An 18052-nucleotide genomic window follows, 5' to 3' on the forward strand; every position below is an offset into this window, starting at 1 on the left:
TCCACTACCTGCTCAGCTGGCCTCTTTCCTTCCTTGTCTCCTGATAGCTAGACCCAGGAAGTGCCCTTGACCCCATCTTTCTATCCCAGTCAGGCCCACACAGGAGTCAGGACCAAGGGAGAACCTCCTCCCCCCATGTATAAAGATGCATATTTATTGAGCTTTGAGTTTCTTTTATAAAGGCTTATATATGTCTTTAAAAAATAAAAGAATACTAGTGGAGCACATGGCCCTACCAACATTGTACCTTGCTCTTGCCATATGTGTGACTGACCTATATTTTTCTTTAATCTTACATTTATATATTTCTATTCTTCACTATAGTTAATTATAATTAAGCTTGCTAAGATTCTATATGTTTAATTATATTGTGGTTTAAATATTTCCCCCCCATACAAATAGTGTACTTTTTTGACATGTGAAAATTCTTTAACATGAATGTCACTGCTTTCTTACATGAACATTCTAAGTTAAAAATTGATTAGTTAGAGTTCTGTTCTCTATGAACAGAGCAATAATCTGGTTTTAAATTAATATTTTGTCAGATATTTGATTATTGAAAAGGAATAAATTATTTTTTATATATTAATTTTATTTGTTTTCATTGTTCTACAATCACTACCATATAACTTAGATTATTTTTCCCCTCCCTCCCCAAGATGGCATCCAATTTTATATAGGTTCTATACATACATTCCTATTAAATACATTTTCACTATAGTCATGTTGTGTAGAAGAATTAAAATGAATGAGAGAAATCATATAACAAACCAAAATGCAATACAAAAGAAAATGATCTGCTACATTCTGCGATTGAATCCCAAAGTTCTTTCTCAGATTATGGAAGGCATTTTGCCTTAGAAGACCATTGGGAATTTTTTTTTAAGTCCTTGCATTGCAATGAAGTTCCAAGTCTAGCAGAAAAACCTCTAGCACACTGTGGTTGTTGCTGTGCCCAAAGTTCTCCTGGTTCTGCTCCTTTCACTCAGCATCAGATCATATAAGTCTTGCCAGGCATCTCTGAAGTCTTCCTGTTCCACATTTCTTATAGCTCAATAGTATTCCATTACATTCACATACCATAATTGGAATAAATTATTTTTAATGTCATCCATAAATATTTCTAAGACCATAGAAGTTTCTCCCTCCTGTTAACACACATACAGATAGGTAAACTCTCACCATACATCTTTCGGTCACTTATTGCCTCTACTCACTTCTTGACACCTTTTGATTTAGCTTCCAACTTCATCATGCATCTGAAACGTTCTCCAAAGTTGGCAGTGATCTTTTCATTGCCAAGTACAAGTCTTCATTCTTGATTTTCCTTCCATTTGACAAAGTTGGCCCCTTTCTTCCCTTTGCATTTTTGTGATATTTCACACTTTCTTCCTCTCTTGTCACTCCTTATCTTCCCCTTGATTGTGAGCAGACCACAAAACTCTGTTCTAGACTTTTGTTTCTATTATCTCTTTGTGGGTGATCCCATATGCTTACATGAATTTAATTTTCATCACTATGGAAATGACTCCTAGATCAAAATATTCAGCTCTAAGCATTCTCCTGAGGTCCAACCCCATGTAGATGGACATTTCCCAGTGGATGTCAAGTAGGGATCTCCAACTGAATATCTTTCAATCACAACTCTTTGTCTTTCTTTCTTTTCCAAACCTGTCCCTTTTCTCAACATCCCTGTTTCTGTTAGGAGCTTTACCATTCTTTCAGTCCATCAGGTTTGCCATCTTGGTGTCATTGTCAGCCTTCTCACCCCACCTCCAATATCTAATCAGTTGTCGAGTTGTGTTGATTCTATACCTTCACCACATTTCTCTCATCTATTCTCTTTTTTCTCCTCACAACATAAACACCTTAGTTCAGGCCCATGTCACCTTGACTATACTAATAGCTTCTGAATTCATCTCCCTACATCCTCCTGTCTCTTTCTTTTTTCTCCATCCTCCATAAATCTGCCAAAATTTTTTTAAACCACAAATCTGACCATTTCATTCTCCTTCTTAAAAAGTTCCATTAGTTGTCTGCCTCTAGGATAAAATAAAAACTCCTTCATTTGTCATTCGAAGCCCTTTACTATTTACCTTTCCAGGCTTATTACATAACACACCCCTTCATAAACTCTATGTTACAGTCAAACATTGTTCTGCCTCTTATACAATGTGCCTTCTACTTCTGTGCATTTGCAAAGGCTATCATCTCACATGCCTAAAATATCTTCTCTCCTTCTCTTCTGCCTCTTAGAATCTCTAGAATCTTTTTTGCTCTGTATATATTCTACATCTAGTCTTATGTATACATGTCATTTTGCTGAATATAAGGTCTTTGAAGATAGTGACTTGTCTCATTTGTCTTTCCATTTAGCACAAAAGTGGATTTTTGGATCATAGAAGGATTTGAGAGATCATCTGCAGGGCTGGAGAACCCACGGCCTTGAGGTCACATGGGACTCTCTAGGTCCTCAAGTGTGGCCCTTTGACTGAATCCAAACAAGTTTGGATGAGGCCATATGTGACCCTGAGGCCAGAGGTTCCCCTTAATATAATATCCTTATTTTACATAATATCCTTAATTTACAGGCAATGAAACTGAAACCTAGAGAGGGTAAGTGACTTGCCCGGGGTCAATTAAATAGTAAGTGGGAGAAGCAGAATTTGAAACTGAGTCATTTTTATCCAAATCCAGCATTCTTTTCACCATACTACAAAGCTTGTATGAAGAAAAGCATTTAATTAGGAAATCTTTTTTTGTCTCCTAGTGGAGGGATCATAGTTTCTGATTCATTGTTGGACTGTAATAAATACAGTATTAACCATATAATAAGTTTTTGCTGTTTATAGTTGTATTTGGGGAAAATCTGATTTCAACCCCAATCAGGCGAAACCTCTAAACTCATAGTGGATATGATTTAAATAACCAGTTAAGTAATTTTCTTATTTTTTTTTTCAACACTGAGTATACTAATCTAATGGCATAGTGCTTTGGTGGAGTTTCTCTCTTATCATACTAGTATCATACAACCTAACTAGGTATGTTAATTTATAATCTCTTTGAGTGAAGGAATCTTTGTATTTCTTGTCGCACTTAGGTCACTACCTTAAATATCACAGGCACTTCGTTGCTGAGTTGAATGTCTTAGTAATTATCAAGTAGTTTCTATTCATTCTGTTTTATAGCAAAAGTCTAGGCACACACCAAAACAGTTCCTTTTTTCCTTGATTTAAATTTTTGGTGAGCTTATCCTCCAGTTCAGGAACTTCACTACTTTTCTTGGCTCCAACTATAGAACTGACTTCCTTTAAATATCAGTCCAAAGTCCATGTTGTCTATTCTTGTCAGGTTCCAAACAACATGGTCTAGTGGAAAAGAATGTTAGATTTTGAGTTTGTGTTGTAGCTCTACCACTTACTGACTTGTGACCGAATGCAAATCATTTTTTCTCTGAACCTCAGTTACTCCATATGTACAGTGGGAACACTGCTTACCTCATGGAGTTATTTCAAAGAGAAAATTTTTAAACTGAAAAATGACATATAAACATGATCTGTTATTACTATAGGGTCTCATCCCATGGTGCTAGAAGTCATACTTAGAAAAATCATTGAAATTATGGAAAAGTCTCATCCAGTCATTCCTAGAAATTATATTTTGTAGAATTCACAGATTTTATAGGCACCTAGCATGTGTTTTCTTGCAGAAACACCAGTTCACTATTTCCATTGGTACATGCCCTTGGATTAATTGAGGTACCTGCTGAAATGTTCTGTTGAGGCTTTTTCCTGGTATGTGCTTACCCAAGGGATTTCATATTGAGCTCTTGAGATATTTTAGGTGGATGCCTTGTAGAATATTTTTGTGTTACCAATGAGAGGTTTAGCCTTGTTTTAGGCTTTAATAAGGTCAGTACTTAGCATCATTTAAATCTTTCTATTCAAACATCTTTTCGCTTTCATTCATCCATAAATACTTCCTTTTTCTTGGGTACATCTCTGATATTTTTCCTGCTTTTAAGCAATAGCAATTATTCTTTGTGCTACCATAGTGCTTTATTTTTATTTTTTTATAGAACATTTTCATATATGTTGTTTTGTTTGACCCACAGGGAAAAAAAAATGTGTGCTAAGTAGGACAGGTGATAATATCCATTTGATAGATGGGAAAATTGAGTCTGAAAAGGTAAAATAATTTGAACCCATCAAGTAACTAGAAGACCTGGGACTAAAGCCCAAGAATTTTGATTCCAAGTATTTTGCTCTTTGTAGTAAGCTATGCTGCCTCTCCAAAGATGGAAGTAATTTTTTTTTGAAAACTGAATAAGAAATCAAGTTTTCCAGTTTAAGTTGACTAACAATTTTTTCACTTGTCTGCATTCACTTTCTTTGCATGGTGAACTGTCTAGTAGAGAGCGCTTTGTCTAATGATGCTATAATCTGTATGTTTAAGGACTAGATAATAGATTAATTGTGTAGTCACTAATACCTCTCACTAGGTTTTAGAACTTTGAGCCTGAACTATTCAAACATTGAAGGGCTTGAACTGGATTCAAGGTATCACTTTTGTCATCAAATAGTATTATACTTTGATTTTCTTTAGTAAAAGTGTTAATTTCCCTAACTGAATACCTCAAATGCAACCCAGCATTGTTTCAGGTTATAGGACTCATTTGGAGGTGTAGATATTATTTTTATTATATTATTAATTGATGAAATTTAATTTGAACTAACAGTGCTTATTTTTAATTTGTTTCTTTTAATGATAACAATAGCTCACCTTTTTATAGTACTTGAGGTTTGTAGGAAGTGAAATATTGATCTACCTATTTTAGAGATGAGGAAATTGAGGCATAAAACTGTTAAGTAAGTGACTTGCCCTATATGTCAGGGCTAGGAACTGAATCTAGCTTTCCTGACTCAGACTATAAAACTTCTCTCTCTCTCTCTCTCTCTTTCTCACTCTCTCTCTCTCTCCCCCTCTCTCTCCCTCCCTCCCCCTCCCTGAAATTTAACCAAAGTAAATTTCATTTAAAACTTGTCTTTGTGAGGAAATTCCAACAGGAAGTACTCTGCATTTGGACACAAGAAAGGCTGTGTAATTTAATATAAGCTAACATCACAAATGACTCTTTGTTTAAATCAGCTTTATCACATTTTTACTCTTACAAAAAGTTTCCACATGTGTTATATAACTTACAGTTAAACTTCTATGAAACTACAGATAATACTATAGTTTCATAATTATCCATTTCTTAGAACTTGGACATTTTTCAAAGACTGTAAGTAATTAAAATTCTTTGATGTTAAAAAAACTTTCAGTGCTATCTTTGAATTTAAAAAGAAACAACTTAAATTCATCCTTCAGTTTTCTCTTCAAAGCCAGCTAAAATTTGAAAAATTAAAGTGGCTTCTTGGCAAGCACTTATCTTTTTGTTGCCAAATTTTAAACTGCAAAGTTATCCCAACTGAATATGAAACCACAGTTTTAAAACTGGACAACTCACAATGATCTAAAAACTAGAGAAAAAAACATATTGGATATATAATCCCATTCCTTATTCTACCTCTAAATTGACTTGTAAACACTTTCAGCGTTGGGAACTTCATGCCATTATAGCCTTGTCCTTTGTCAGTAGTTCCTTAACTATTAAGATGCGTTCTTGTTCACTTGTATTTATTTGCCTAAACTCTCCTTTTTGCCCATGGCCACTTGCATACATTAACACATTATCTTAGAATGTTTTTATTCAAAGAATGTGGAGTTTGTTTCAAACCCTGAGATTGTGGGGTTTTTTACTGAGACATTTTGACATTTAATTCAATCAAATCCTTGATAAATATCTCACAGAATCTTAAAGAATTGGAAGAGAGCCTCAGAAGTCATTTAGAATAACAGATAACAGAACAGAAATCCTTTTTACAACACCCTGAAAATTGGTTATCTAGTTTCTCCTTGGAGACTTTCTACTCCCTCCTGAGACAGTTCATTCTACTTTTGACAATTTTCGTTTTAGTGGACCTGTAAATGTTATGTTAGGAGTGGGTGAACAATGACCCCAAGTTATTAGTTTTCATAACTTATCCTTATATGTCAGTGAGTAAATATTTACTGAGTGCCTACTATGTGCCAAGGCACTGGGGGATACCAAAAAAGAAAAGAAAAAAAAAGTGAAGACAGTCCTTCATCCCAAGGAGCTCACAGTCTAATGGGAGAAGAAAACATGTAAGCAACTACATGTACAGGCAAACCATATATATGAATTAGAAATCATTAGCAAAGGGAAGGCGCTAGAATTAAGAGAGTTTGGGAAAGGCTTTCTACAGAAGGTAAGATTTTAGCTGGGAATTGAAGCCAGGGTAGCCAGAAGGTGGAGATGAGGATGAAAAACATTCTAGGCATGAGGCACTGACATTGAAAATACCTGGAGCCAAGAAAAGGAGGGTTTTTTTTTTGTTTGTTTGAGGAAAGGCAAGGAGGCCAATCCCACTGGATCTCAGAGTACATGGCAGGGATTGAATGTAATCTGACGAGAAAACTTGAAGGGGGACAATGGGTCTAAATTATAAAGGGATTTGAAAACCAGATTATTTTGTATTTAATCTCCAGTACAGCAGGGAGCCCCTGGAATCACCTAATCAGGCCTAGGCTTCACTTTGACATCTGGGAGGAACATGGCCTGCAGAGGCAGGAGACTTGTGGAAAGTAGAAGTCTCTTGTAATAGTTCAGCTATGAGATGATTGTGGGAATCAGGGGAGGGAAGGGAAGTGGACATATGAAAGAGATGTTTGGAAGGTAAAGTCAACACTGGCAAGTGATTGTGAGAGGTGAGAGTGAAGAGTCTAGAGAAGCATTTAGATTTTGAGCCAGGATGCCAGGGAGCATGGGGAAGTTGGTAGTGGGGAAGAAAATGAGGTCAGTTTGGGGCAGGTTGAGTTTACAATGACTACAGGACTTCCAGTTTGAGATGTCTAATAAGCCACTGGAGATGGGAAACTGGAGGTAAGCAGAGACGTTAGGGCTAGATAAGTGATTTGAGATTCAGCAGAATTAAGATCGTGTGAATTGAATCCATGGTGGCCGCTGGGACAACCAAATGAAATAGTATAGAGGAAGAAGAAACTACAGCGCAGACAGAGCCTTGTGAGACCCCCACAGTTAGCAGGATGAAGATCCAGGAAAGAAGGCTGAGGAGAAGTCAGGTGGAAGAGAGCCGGGAGACAGTAGTGCCGTGAAACCTAGAAGAGGATCAGGGGAAGCAGATGACCAGCAGTGGCAAAGGCCAAGGTCAAAGAAGGATGAGGATTGATTGCCATTTGACTGGGCAGTTAAGCAGCCAGTAACTTGGGGTAGAGCAGTTTCAGTTAAGATGAGATCAGAAACCCGACTAGAAAGAGTTAAGAAGAGAGTGACCAGAAAGGAATGAAATTACTGCTGTCATCCTGAATTTCTCCTCCCTTTTGTGGATCAACACTTTGAGAAGGCTGTCTATAATGGGCGTTTTTGCTTCTTAACTCTAGTCTCACTCTAAAACTGCTCTCCCCAAAGTTACTGACGATTACTTATTCCAGCCTTTCCTCTGTCCTCCCTGTTGTTGACCTCTCTCGACCTTTGATACCATCAGTCACCTGATTCTCCCTCCCTCCTCTCTGCCTACTCATGAGGTTATTCTCCTGGTTCTCTCCTTGCCTCTCTGACTCCTCCTCAGTTTCCTAAGAGGACAGCCTAGAAGTGGTAGTGAGAGCAAGGGATTTCCCAACTCTTCCCCCTCGACCCGGGAGTCAGAGGGAGGGAATGAAAATCCAGCTGGTGCTAGAAAGGGCGGCCAAGAAGACTGTGTCATTAGGAGGGAATCCAGTCTCACTGGGAATCAGAATATGGAAAGAGGGAAAAAAGAGAGGACTTGAAATGAAAGCAAGCTTGTTGCTTTTGGAGCAGGCCCTCTGGAGGGCACAGCAGAAGGGATGGTAGCTGTTATAAGTATTTCATGTTCTTTACATCCCTGTCCTTTTGTCAGTGAGTGACGCCTGAGAGTGATCCTAAAATGACCACAGTGATTAAATATTTCTGTCTTTTGAGGAGGAGAGTCTTTGAGTAGGAAATGTGGAATATTTGAATTTAGGGGAAAGAGAATTGTATTTTGTGAAAAGGAAATGAGTGGATTGCAAGTAAATGAAAAAGCAATGCCCATCAAACCAGTCTTATTCCTCACCTCCTATGTGCTTGCCTTCTTTTACCAGCTGTAGCCTCTCTTTTCCCGGTGTGTTACTTCCATTCCCATCCCCCTTCCCACCCTTCAGTCTCTTTCAAATTGGATTAATGTCTTCTGTTGCCTCAAGGATCAATTTGCAGCCTCATCCTCGTCTGACTACACAACAGACACTCCCAGATACAGTTCTGCAATGGATGCCTGCAACTTTTTTCAAAAATTTAGTTGACTCCCCCCCCCTTTTTTTTAGGACAGAGGGACTTTCCTTAGGGACATTTAAGGATGTGCCAAGCTGGAACTCCCCTTATTTCCTTTTGTTTCATCTAAATTCTCATTTCTTTATTCTGATCTTTGGAGTATATTCATGCCTCATTGTTTCTTGCTCTGGGTTTTTCCTTTTACTGATAGGGAAAGAGATGAATTAATGTCAGCCCTAGTTACAGTAAGGAAGACTTTGTCAGAGATGCAGCAAATGGAGTCCAGTGCCTATGAGCAAGTGAAACAGTCTGTGCTGATGACAGAAGAAGCCAATTTTGAAAAAACCAAGGTGAGTGGAGCAGGGCCCAAGTGGTAGCTTGGTGGCTCGTCTTCTCTTTTGGATGTTTTCTTGCATGCTCCTTGTCTAACTGTGTACTCTCCATGGCCAGCATTCACACAACAGATTTCTGTTTGTTGCTGTCTATTTTTTCTACCCTTTGAAGAATTTTCTAATTCTTTAAAAGAAATATCCAGTACATCAAAAAGTTATTTAGAAGAGGTACACAGTATATATGTTACATATTCATTGTGTGAGATTCTATTTCCTTTTTAGAGTATATGGAAACTTCAGGCTATGTTCTGAAGAGGTTTATAATATTTGTAGAAAAGGAATCTGCTTTATTACAATGTATCAAATTACATAAAATCAAATTTAATTCTGTGAAACGCAGTGTCCTTCAGTATCTTGTTGTGTGGTACCATCTAGTGTTCCATTAGTGTATTACAGGCTAATCACATCAACAAGATGTGATTCTTCCATGCAAAACCTCAGGTCATAGAATTAGAGTTGGAAAGGACCTTAGAGGTCATTTAGTGTAACCTTTTCATTTTTACAGGTTTGGAAACAGGTTCAGTAAAGCTAATGTGACTTGTGGAATGTCATATAGATAATAAGTAGCAAAGTCAAACTTCAAACCAAGACCTTCTGGTTCTAAATCAAGTAGAACACCTGTGATACACCATATCATACATATTTAATTGGGGGGAAAGCTAACGCCAAAAACACCTGATATTATAATTTTGTACACAGAAATCTTCCAGTAGGAGAGTGTTAAAAAAACACACCTAACTTAAGAAAACTAAAAAACTATTCCTTCTTTCCTGAAATAAGTTTTGTTTTCAATAATTTTAAGATGATTTCTGTCAATCATAGCAATTCATCTACACTTTGGGCTACAATTATTATAAGTACTCACAGTTCTCTTTAAAATGGTTGCTTTATGGAGTCTCTTCAGTATACCACACCCTGCTTGCACACTCTAGCTCACTTTCTTGTCTCATGGTTCCTTCCTCCTCGAAGATTATGATCCTCAGTGCTGTGGACTTGGTTTGCTTTGATGACTGACCACTTCCCATAGATTCTTTTGTGTACTTAATCAGTGATCCTTCTCTGTTTTCATAGAAAACATCCTAAGCTTACAGATTAGTAGTAGATCTCATCTGAGAGATGTGAAAAAGTGTGAATACCTGCTGGGGATGGAAGCTCAATTCCAGGTGGACAGTCTCGGGCGGGTAAAGTTGGGAACTTCTAAATCTTAGAGTTCTCACGAGGCCCCCCCTGGAAACGACTGGGAATCGAGGTGAACCGAGCTATCTCGTGTATTTCCACCTCTTCCCGTGAGAAACGTGATGGGAGAGAGCTCTCCCCGCCCTCGAGATTGTCCCGGATCTGGGCACACCTAACAGCATGGTATTCAGATGCAAACTATACGCCTGGAGAGCTGGACAGGACAAGGCTCCGCTTTCCCTCTTTCTTCTCTCCCCTCCCCCTCTCTCCCCACTTATACTTCTACTTCCAATCTCTTATTGTAAGATCTTTGCCTCCTTGGGAGATTCTTCGCTCCCTCCTAAGGAAGAATTCCCCTGCACTTGTAACTAGACCCTGAAATAAAGCTCAACCCTTGTTCGACTCTGGAACGTCCTTTCTCTCATACGAGCATCCGGTTTGGCCAACCGAAGACCTCCGATAGAGGTAAAGGAAGACTCGGGTAGCCCACAGGCCTCTAGGCCTGGCAAATACCCTTGATCATGGGCTCCTATTGATGACATAGATTGAATTTGAAAGCTGGATGGGATTGTGTCCATTTCCCCTGTTCTGTGAGTGAGGGGACCGAGGCACAGAGAGTTTAAGAGACTTGAACACAGTAGTACTATTCACAATCCAAATAGTTGTGACATTGATAGAGATTGGAGAGAACACAATTTGATGATTTTTTTTTAGGGGAAGGGAACCCATACCTGTGATTTCATTGCTGTGAGGAACTCCTGATATGGAAGTTCCCTTCACTGGTGCAAATCAGCATTTTGTCTGTAACAGAATCTTAGAGTCCAAGCACCGAGAAGTTATCTGGTCATAGTCATCCAGCCAGCATGGTCAGAGGCTAAAGTCAGACCCAGGTCTTCTTTATTTCAAACCTGGATTCTTTTTTTCCCTTCCAGTATCACTCAACTTGTCTAGTTGTAGGATTAGGAAAATGGAATGCTTTTTCACAGGAATACAGGTTAAAATAAATAGGGCCAAAGAGATTTTGAATAACTAAATAATAGACCATTTAAAAATTTATGAGACGCTTAGAATATATGGAAATGTTGTTAATTTTTCAAAGTTGGCTTCATTGAGGATAACTGGGGTCACCTTTTTGCCCGATTGCAGAGCCGTAACCAGGGAGCACTGTACTATGGGCCAGTAACATGAAAGACTTCTTGGAGTAGGAGGGCACATACCCTGCCTGGCAAGAGACAGAAACCTCAGTACACCAAGAGGTTTCTGTTAGGAAGGAGGCTGTTCATCCCATCCTCTGCAGAGAAAGCAGGCAGTTGGGGACCTTCTTCTGTTGGAGCTAATTATTTTTGATTACTAAGTGTCTTCTTCCCCATGGCATCCAAGGACCCTGATTCTTGGGGGTTGAATCAGGAAAGTGGCAATCCTTCCTTGAATCTTTGCTTTTTGAAGAAGGAACTGAAAGAATTTGCCCTTCTCCCACCCCATTCCTGAAAGTGTGATCTTAGAGCTAGAAGGAAACTTAAGGATCCTTAGGTCTTCATAGGAGAAGAGATTGAGGCAGAGAGAAATGAAGTGACTTATCCAAGGTCTCAGAGGATGACTCAGTGAAGTCTTACTGACACTGAGCTGAGGTGGAGCCGAATAACAACCTAATCATCACATAAACACATGGATTGTTAGAGTCTGAGGGGACCTTAGCCACTACTTTGGCCAAGCTCCCCATTTTATAGACAGCAAACAGACCCAGAGTTCATGGTAGGATGAGGACTACAAGCCAATCATTCTTGCTGCCAGGCCAGAACTCTTTAGGTCAGCCTGTTGACATTTGGTCTCCCTTGAATATGATCCCTGGTCGTATGACTTAGAATAAGCAATGGGAGTATTGGAGGAGGAGCACAGTGGACTTCTGTCTTTTCAATAGATCTGCCTTGGTGAAATGCTGCAAGATAGGCCCTGTTGGGCCACTGTTGTTGGCACTGAGGTGACTACCTCACTGGGCTAGCACAGGGCCCCACTACCCACGGCCCCTATATAAGGACCCCTTGACCTGCCACTGGTTCTTTTCTCAACTACTCAATAAATCGATAAGCGATTACCATGTGCCAAGCATTGAACTAGGTTCCACAGGTACAAATACAGAAATAAAACATTTCCTGCTCTCAGGGAACTCATATTAGACTAGAATGTGATCTCTTGTTATCCTGTCATCTTTTCTGCCTGGCAGCATCTTTACTCCCATCATCTGCCTTATTTTTCCCCCCTAGAGGAGTAAAATAAATATCAGGAAACCTTTAAATTTCCTACCCTGTGGCAATGCCCCATCCAGGGTTAAGGACCCAGCTGCCCTACCTTAGTTATTGTTTTGACTTAGAATCACTGTTAGCAATAGAATTTGCCCTAGACTGAGCTATTGATATGATGAGATATAGCCATTCCTATGAGATTGAAAAATTTTTTTTTATTTTAATAGGTTTATATCTCTTAGTGATAGCATGCGAGGCTCAATTGAAAAAGGTTGCTGGTTTGTTCTGTTTAGGAGGTTGAGTTTTACTATCCTATTAGTATTCCTAGCTTTGATGGACCATGTCAGTATCTTCCTTCTAGTTCTGCCAGATTAAAAAATAAAATATTTCCATTGTGAAATTCTCAGGTTTTCATCTGGAAGTTTATAAGAAAAGTCATATTATTTCACAAGGTGGCAAACTTGTTGCTTTTTTTTTTAAAAAAAAGGAAGATTTGTATACCATGCTTCCTCACCTTTGTGGAATTGCATTACTCTTCTACTTCCTAACATTCTTCTCCATGCATATACATGTAGTCTTTTTGTTTATTTTTAATTAATTTTATTTTCTGTTCCTAATTCTTTCCTCTTACCCCCTCCCTCAACCATTGAAAAGGCAAGAAAAACAAAACACATTAAAATATAATCATGGCCGAACAAATTGTCATATTAACCATGTCCAAAGAAAGAAAGGAAAGAAAGAAGTTTTGCTTCCATACTCACACTGAGTCAATCAGCTCTCTGCTTAGAGGTGGATAGTATGTTTTATCACAAGTCCCTTGGAACTGGTATTGGTCACTGTGTTCATCAGAGTTCTTAAGTCTTTCAAAATTAACCGTTTTTTACAATATTGTTAAATTGTGTAAATTGTTTTAGCTGTGCCCATTCCGCTTGGCATTAGCTTTTGTGACTCTTCCCAGTCCTCATAGTGCAGCACTATTCCATCTCCTTCCTGCACCATAACTTGTTCAGTCATTCTCCCAGCTGAAAAGCATCCCCTCAGTTTCCAGTTTTTTGCTACCAAAAAAAGAGGTGAAAGAAAAACTTTTGTACTTATTTGTCCTTTTATTCTTTGAGGGTGGGGTAAGTGGGAATGTAGATCTAGTGTAGTCAAAATCTCTGAATCAAAGGTTATACACAGTTTAATAGCTTTTTGGGCATAGCTCCACATTGCTCTAATATTTGGACCATTTCACAGCTCCAGCAGTAAAGTACCTGTTTTCTCACATATTCCATCAAGCATATGTCATTTTCCTTTTTTGGCACCTTAAACAGTCTGAGTGTGAGTTACCTTGGAATTGTTTTTTAATTTTCACTTCTCTAATTTTTTGTCATTTAGACCATTTTATATGATTATTGCTAGCTTGGCTATTTTCCTCTGAAAACTGTGTTTATTCATTTTTATTTGTTTTTAATGAAGGTGAATTAGAATTTTGTTATTGTTATGATAATGAGATTATGTTATAGTATACAGAGTCCTCTTAAGGTTTAGAAGAACTAATAATTGAATAGAATAAATTATATTTTAAAGAAGGATTTAAAGACTGGAATAGTAGTATCTGATTATTTTAGTAGGAGATCTGCTTTTTATTTTCCTGCTTGGGGCCTGGGGTTGGTAGTTATGACTTGACAAAACCTCTTCATTGGAGATTACAGTTATTTCTGGAGGGAGATACCTGGTAACTGTGTTGACAACTCTTATTGTTAAAAAAAATGTTGGATTTAAGATTAGGGGACCTGGGTTCAAATTCTAGTTTTACCAACAATCACTTGTGTGACTTTGGGCACTTAACTGTCTTGGGCTCAGTTTTTGAAATGCTGAGTTTGTACTAGATGACCTCTTAGTGTCCCTTCCAGTTGTAAATGACAATCCTGTGATATTTCTAACTTGGTTGGCCTTAATGATTGATTAGTTGATAGGAATTCACTAGCTAGGAACATAGTCTTAGAAATTTGGACAATAATTATTTCCTAGATTGGTCAGATATCCTGTTATATCCTGCTGTGATGTTCCCACATCATTCTCTCTCCATTCTGAAAGACTGCAGTACCTGACTCAACATTTTTTTTTCCTTATATTAGGGTACTTTAGCATTTGTATTGATGCTCCCTCAAAACTTCTTAATTGTCCAACTTCTTAACTCCCAGTACTTAATGCTTCACTCCATCTCAGCCCTACATAGATTATGTGCTGGATAGTGGAACAGAATAAATTATATCACCCACAAGTCTGACACTTCCCTGATTAAATAACTGACATTCTTCTATCCAACCATAAACCTTTAACCACCTTTCTTTGCCTTCTTTGAGACCTTCAGCCTTCTCTACCCCTTAGTACTATTTCATGGCATTATCCCTGCTCTGATGTCACTTTCCTTCCTTTCCAGTCTTGCCCTTATAGTTAACTAATTCAACTTTACTCTGTCCTCTGTACTCACATCTTGCCTCCTTGTCTTACTGTCACTCATCCTCTGGCAACCTCACCTCTAGATTATTTCCACCATCTGCTTCCTCCTCTTGATAAACAGAGTTGGAGGAAGTTACACAGCAGTTTTGAATGTTTAAGTTACAAATGCCTGTTATCCAACTTTGACTAAGTCCTTTTTGTTTCTCCCTAGTTGAACTCTTATCCCACTCTCTATAACCTTTTCTTATCTTTTCAAGCCTGCCTTGCCTCCCTCTCAGCTAAGGATCTTGCCTCTAACTTTGCTGTGAGTTCCCTTTTTCTCCTTTTCTCTTTATCTCAAAATACCTTGACATGATGCCCCATTTTTGGTTTCTTTCTTCCTGCCTCTGCAATGGAGGGAGGGACTTCTCTGTGCCAAGGCATGCCTTTCTATATGTGCCCTTGATCAAGTCCCTCCAGTCTTCTTCAGTAGATTGTAACCTCAATCATCCCATCTTTAATCTTCAACCTTTCCTAGTCTACTAGCTTCTTTCCAATTACCTTCAAATGTGCCCAAGTCTTTAAAAAACTTTTATTAGTCACTGCCATTCCCTCTAGTTACTGTTAGGCATTTCTCTTCTTAAGCAAACTCCTTGAAAAAGCCATCTTGATTCAGTGTCCACTTCCTCTCCTCTCATCTCCAACAGCCCTTTTAAATCTTATCTCATCATTTAAATGATATGGTTTTTTTTTTTTGTTCTGGGGTTGGTTTTTTTTTGGTTGTTTTTTGCAAAGTTATCAATTAAAAGATACCGAATGCTAAATCTCTTTTCAGTCTTTATCCTTCTTGACCTTTCTGCTGCACTTCACCCTTGTTCACCTTTGCCTATAGGATGCTTTTTTCTCCCTGGGCTTTTGTGGCCTCTTGGTTTTCCTCTTGCCTAATTTCCTTTTTCTTTATATCACAAACCCTCACAGTTTTCCCTATTGCTCTGTCCAATACCCTGTACTCTTCTCTCTATATACACATGCACTCATATGTATTCAAGTGTCACCATGCTGCTGACACTCCGATCTATATTTTCAGCCCAGTTTCTGCGCTGAGCAGAACTATTATGAGTTGAAACTGAATGTCCTGGAGAGATTTTAGATTTGGCATATCAGAACAGAATCATTATCTTTCCCCTCCCTGTCCTAAATGTTTATATACAAGCACCACCATTTTTCCAGACTCTAACATTCTCAACCTTAGCGTTATCCTGGGCTCTGGACTATTGCATACCTCACAGATACAATTAAGTTGTCAGATCTTGGCATTTCGACTTCCATAGCATCCTACCCTGCTGTCTATTTACACAGATACCACCTTTAGTTCAAGCCCTCCTCACTTTTCTCCTTCATTGTTGTATTAGCTTCCTAATTGGTTTAATGCACTTCAGATTTTTCTCTACTAAGCCCCTTCCTCCCACCTTAGTTGCCCAACCTTTTCATCCTCTTTATTTTTTCCTGTATGTGATTCTTTCCCTCCTTCCTCTTCATTAGAATAGAAACTCCTTGAGACTCCTTGGGACTGGGGCTATCTTTCTTTCTACTTCCATTTGTGTTACTTCTACTTAGCACAGTGCCTGGTGTGTAATAATTGCTTTGTGAATGCATGTTGACTTGTGGAATACCTGTCATCAATCTATCTTTCTCACTGTAGTCAGAAGTAATTCTTCTTAAACATAGTTCTGACCCTGTCACTTCTTTATTCAATAAACATTAGCAGTTCCCTGTTGTCTCTAGGATCTAATACTGTATGAACATTTTAGCTTTTATAAAGCCCTTCACAGTCTCACCCTAACCTATCTTTTCAACCTCATACTGTATTGTTTCTACTCTGGAACTCTATGATCCAGACACACTGGTCTCAGTTCTTTGCACAGTAACATTTCATCTCCTGTATCCATGAACTATCTATCAGCTGTGTTTGGAAAGCATCCTTTGTTCACTTTTACCTCATAGAATCCGAGAAGCTGAAGCACCACTTAAATGAAACCCTTGTTGATCCCCCAAGTACTGCTACTACTATTACTACTTCTAACTCGCATTGATATAGTACCTAATGTTGTACCAGACATTGTGCTAAGTGCTTTACAAATATTATCTCGTGGTCCTCAACAACCCTGACAGGTAGTTGTTATGAGTGTCCCCATTTTACATTTGAGGAAACTGAGTCAGACAGCGGTGAAGAGACTTGCCCAGGATCATACAGATAGTAGATGTCTACTCAGGTCTTCCTAACTCCAGGTTCAGTGCTTTGTCCACTGTGCCACCTAGCTGTGTCAAACTAGTTTGTATTGAACCACTTTGTATATTTTTTCTCTTTAACTTTATTCTGGGTATACATATATATGTACTGGTCTCCTTCGTTACAATAAGCTCCTTGGGAGTAGATATTGTTTCATTCATTGTATTTATCCCTAGCACTTACACAGTGCCTGGAACATTTTAGGTGCTTAAAGAATACTTGGTGACTGATTGATCCACTGGTGTTGTTTGTCAGTTTCTGGATAACCATTCCCCATACACCAGGAGTTAACCTCTGATCTTGGTTGGGAGAAGCCGGAGTCCAGGTGTCAGGGTGGCCAAGAGCCAGAAGCAGAGGCAGAGCAGCTAATGAGCTAGGTGGGGCTGGATGTTAGGGGTATTCAATTCAATAAGCACCTTTGGCACGTCAGCCATTGTACTAGGTGGTGGTGACAAGGACCTATATCAGGCAGAGTTCACCTCAAATTGTAGTTGGTCTAACCAGATAATAGCAATGGATTTAGATCCATAAGGAAGTGGCTAGGCCAGCACATCATGGGAATCAAAGTGGGGGTAGGAGGGGCTCTGGGAAGGAACAAAACAAATACAGAAGAAAGATTAGGTTAGCTAGGGAAATATGAGCATTAGTCCAAGATCAAGCCCAGATACATTTTGCATTGGAATCTAGATTAAGGTTCCTTCTCTCATTATTTTCTTCCTTTTTACTTCTCTGTTCTTAGTGATTAAATTCTGTAAGCTGTGAAAACAGAAGCTTTACAGAAGAATTTTATGGAAATCATATGATTCATAGAGCTCCCTGATTGAAAATTGAGTGTATTAATTCTAGTTTTCACTAGAGGGAAGCATATCCTTACCCAAAATTTAAAAAAAAAGTGTACTAGAGTCTTTCTTGTTAAATTGTCTTGTTGATGTTGTTGGACATGGATTTCTAAGAATTCAAGGGGAAGCAGAAATAGGAGATATTAGTATTTTAGATAAGGGCTGCCTCAGATTAAAATGGTAAAAAAAAAAAATGGTCTCACTGAATATCCTTCACTTAGTGGTTTTTTAGTAATATATTTCTGCAAAATATGGAAGGTGAAGAAAATGACATCATTAAA

The 18052-nt window shown here is 38.5% G+C and overlaps 1 protein-coding gene across 9 annotated transcripts in view; it reads left to right on the forward strand.

Moving 5' to 3' along the window:
* The window catches only part of SDCCAG8 (SHH signaling and ciliogenesis regulator SDCCAG8), a 289079-nt gene that overhangs the window by 55645 nt on the left and 215382 nt on the right, over positions 1-18052 (forward strand). For all 9 annotated transcript variants that reach the window (XR_011975441.1, XM_072647603.1, XM_072647606.1 and 6 more), the window contains one exon: positions 8622-8760. Coding sequence is in view for 8 of the 9 variants with exons in the window: in XM_072647603.1 (XP_072503704.1) it covers positions 8622-8760 (139 nt within the window). In the remaining variant the exon portion in view is untranslated. The remainder of the gene's footprint in view (positions 1-8621; positions 8761-18052) is intronic.

The sequence above is a fragment of the Notamacropus eugenii genome, chromosome 2 (assembly GCF_028372415.1).
Source record: "Notamacropus eugenii isolate mMacEug1 chromosome 2, mMacEug1.pri_v2, whole genome shotgun sequence".
In the NCBI taxonomy this organism is placed as follows: domain Eukaryota; kingdom Metazoa; phylum Chordata; class Mammalia; order Diprotodontia; family Macropodidae; genus Notamacropus; species Notamacropus eugenii.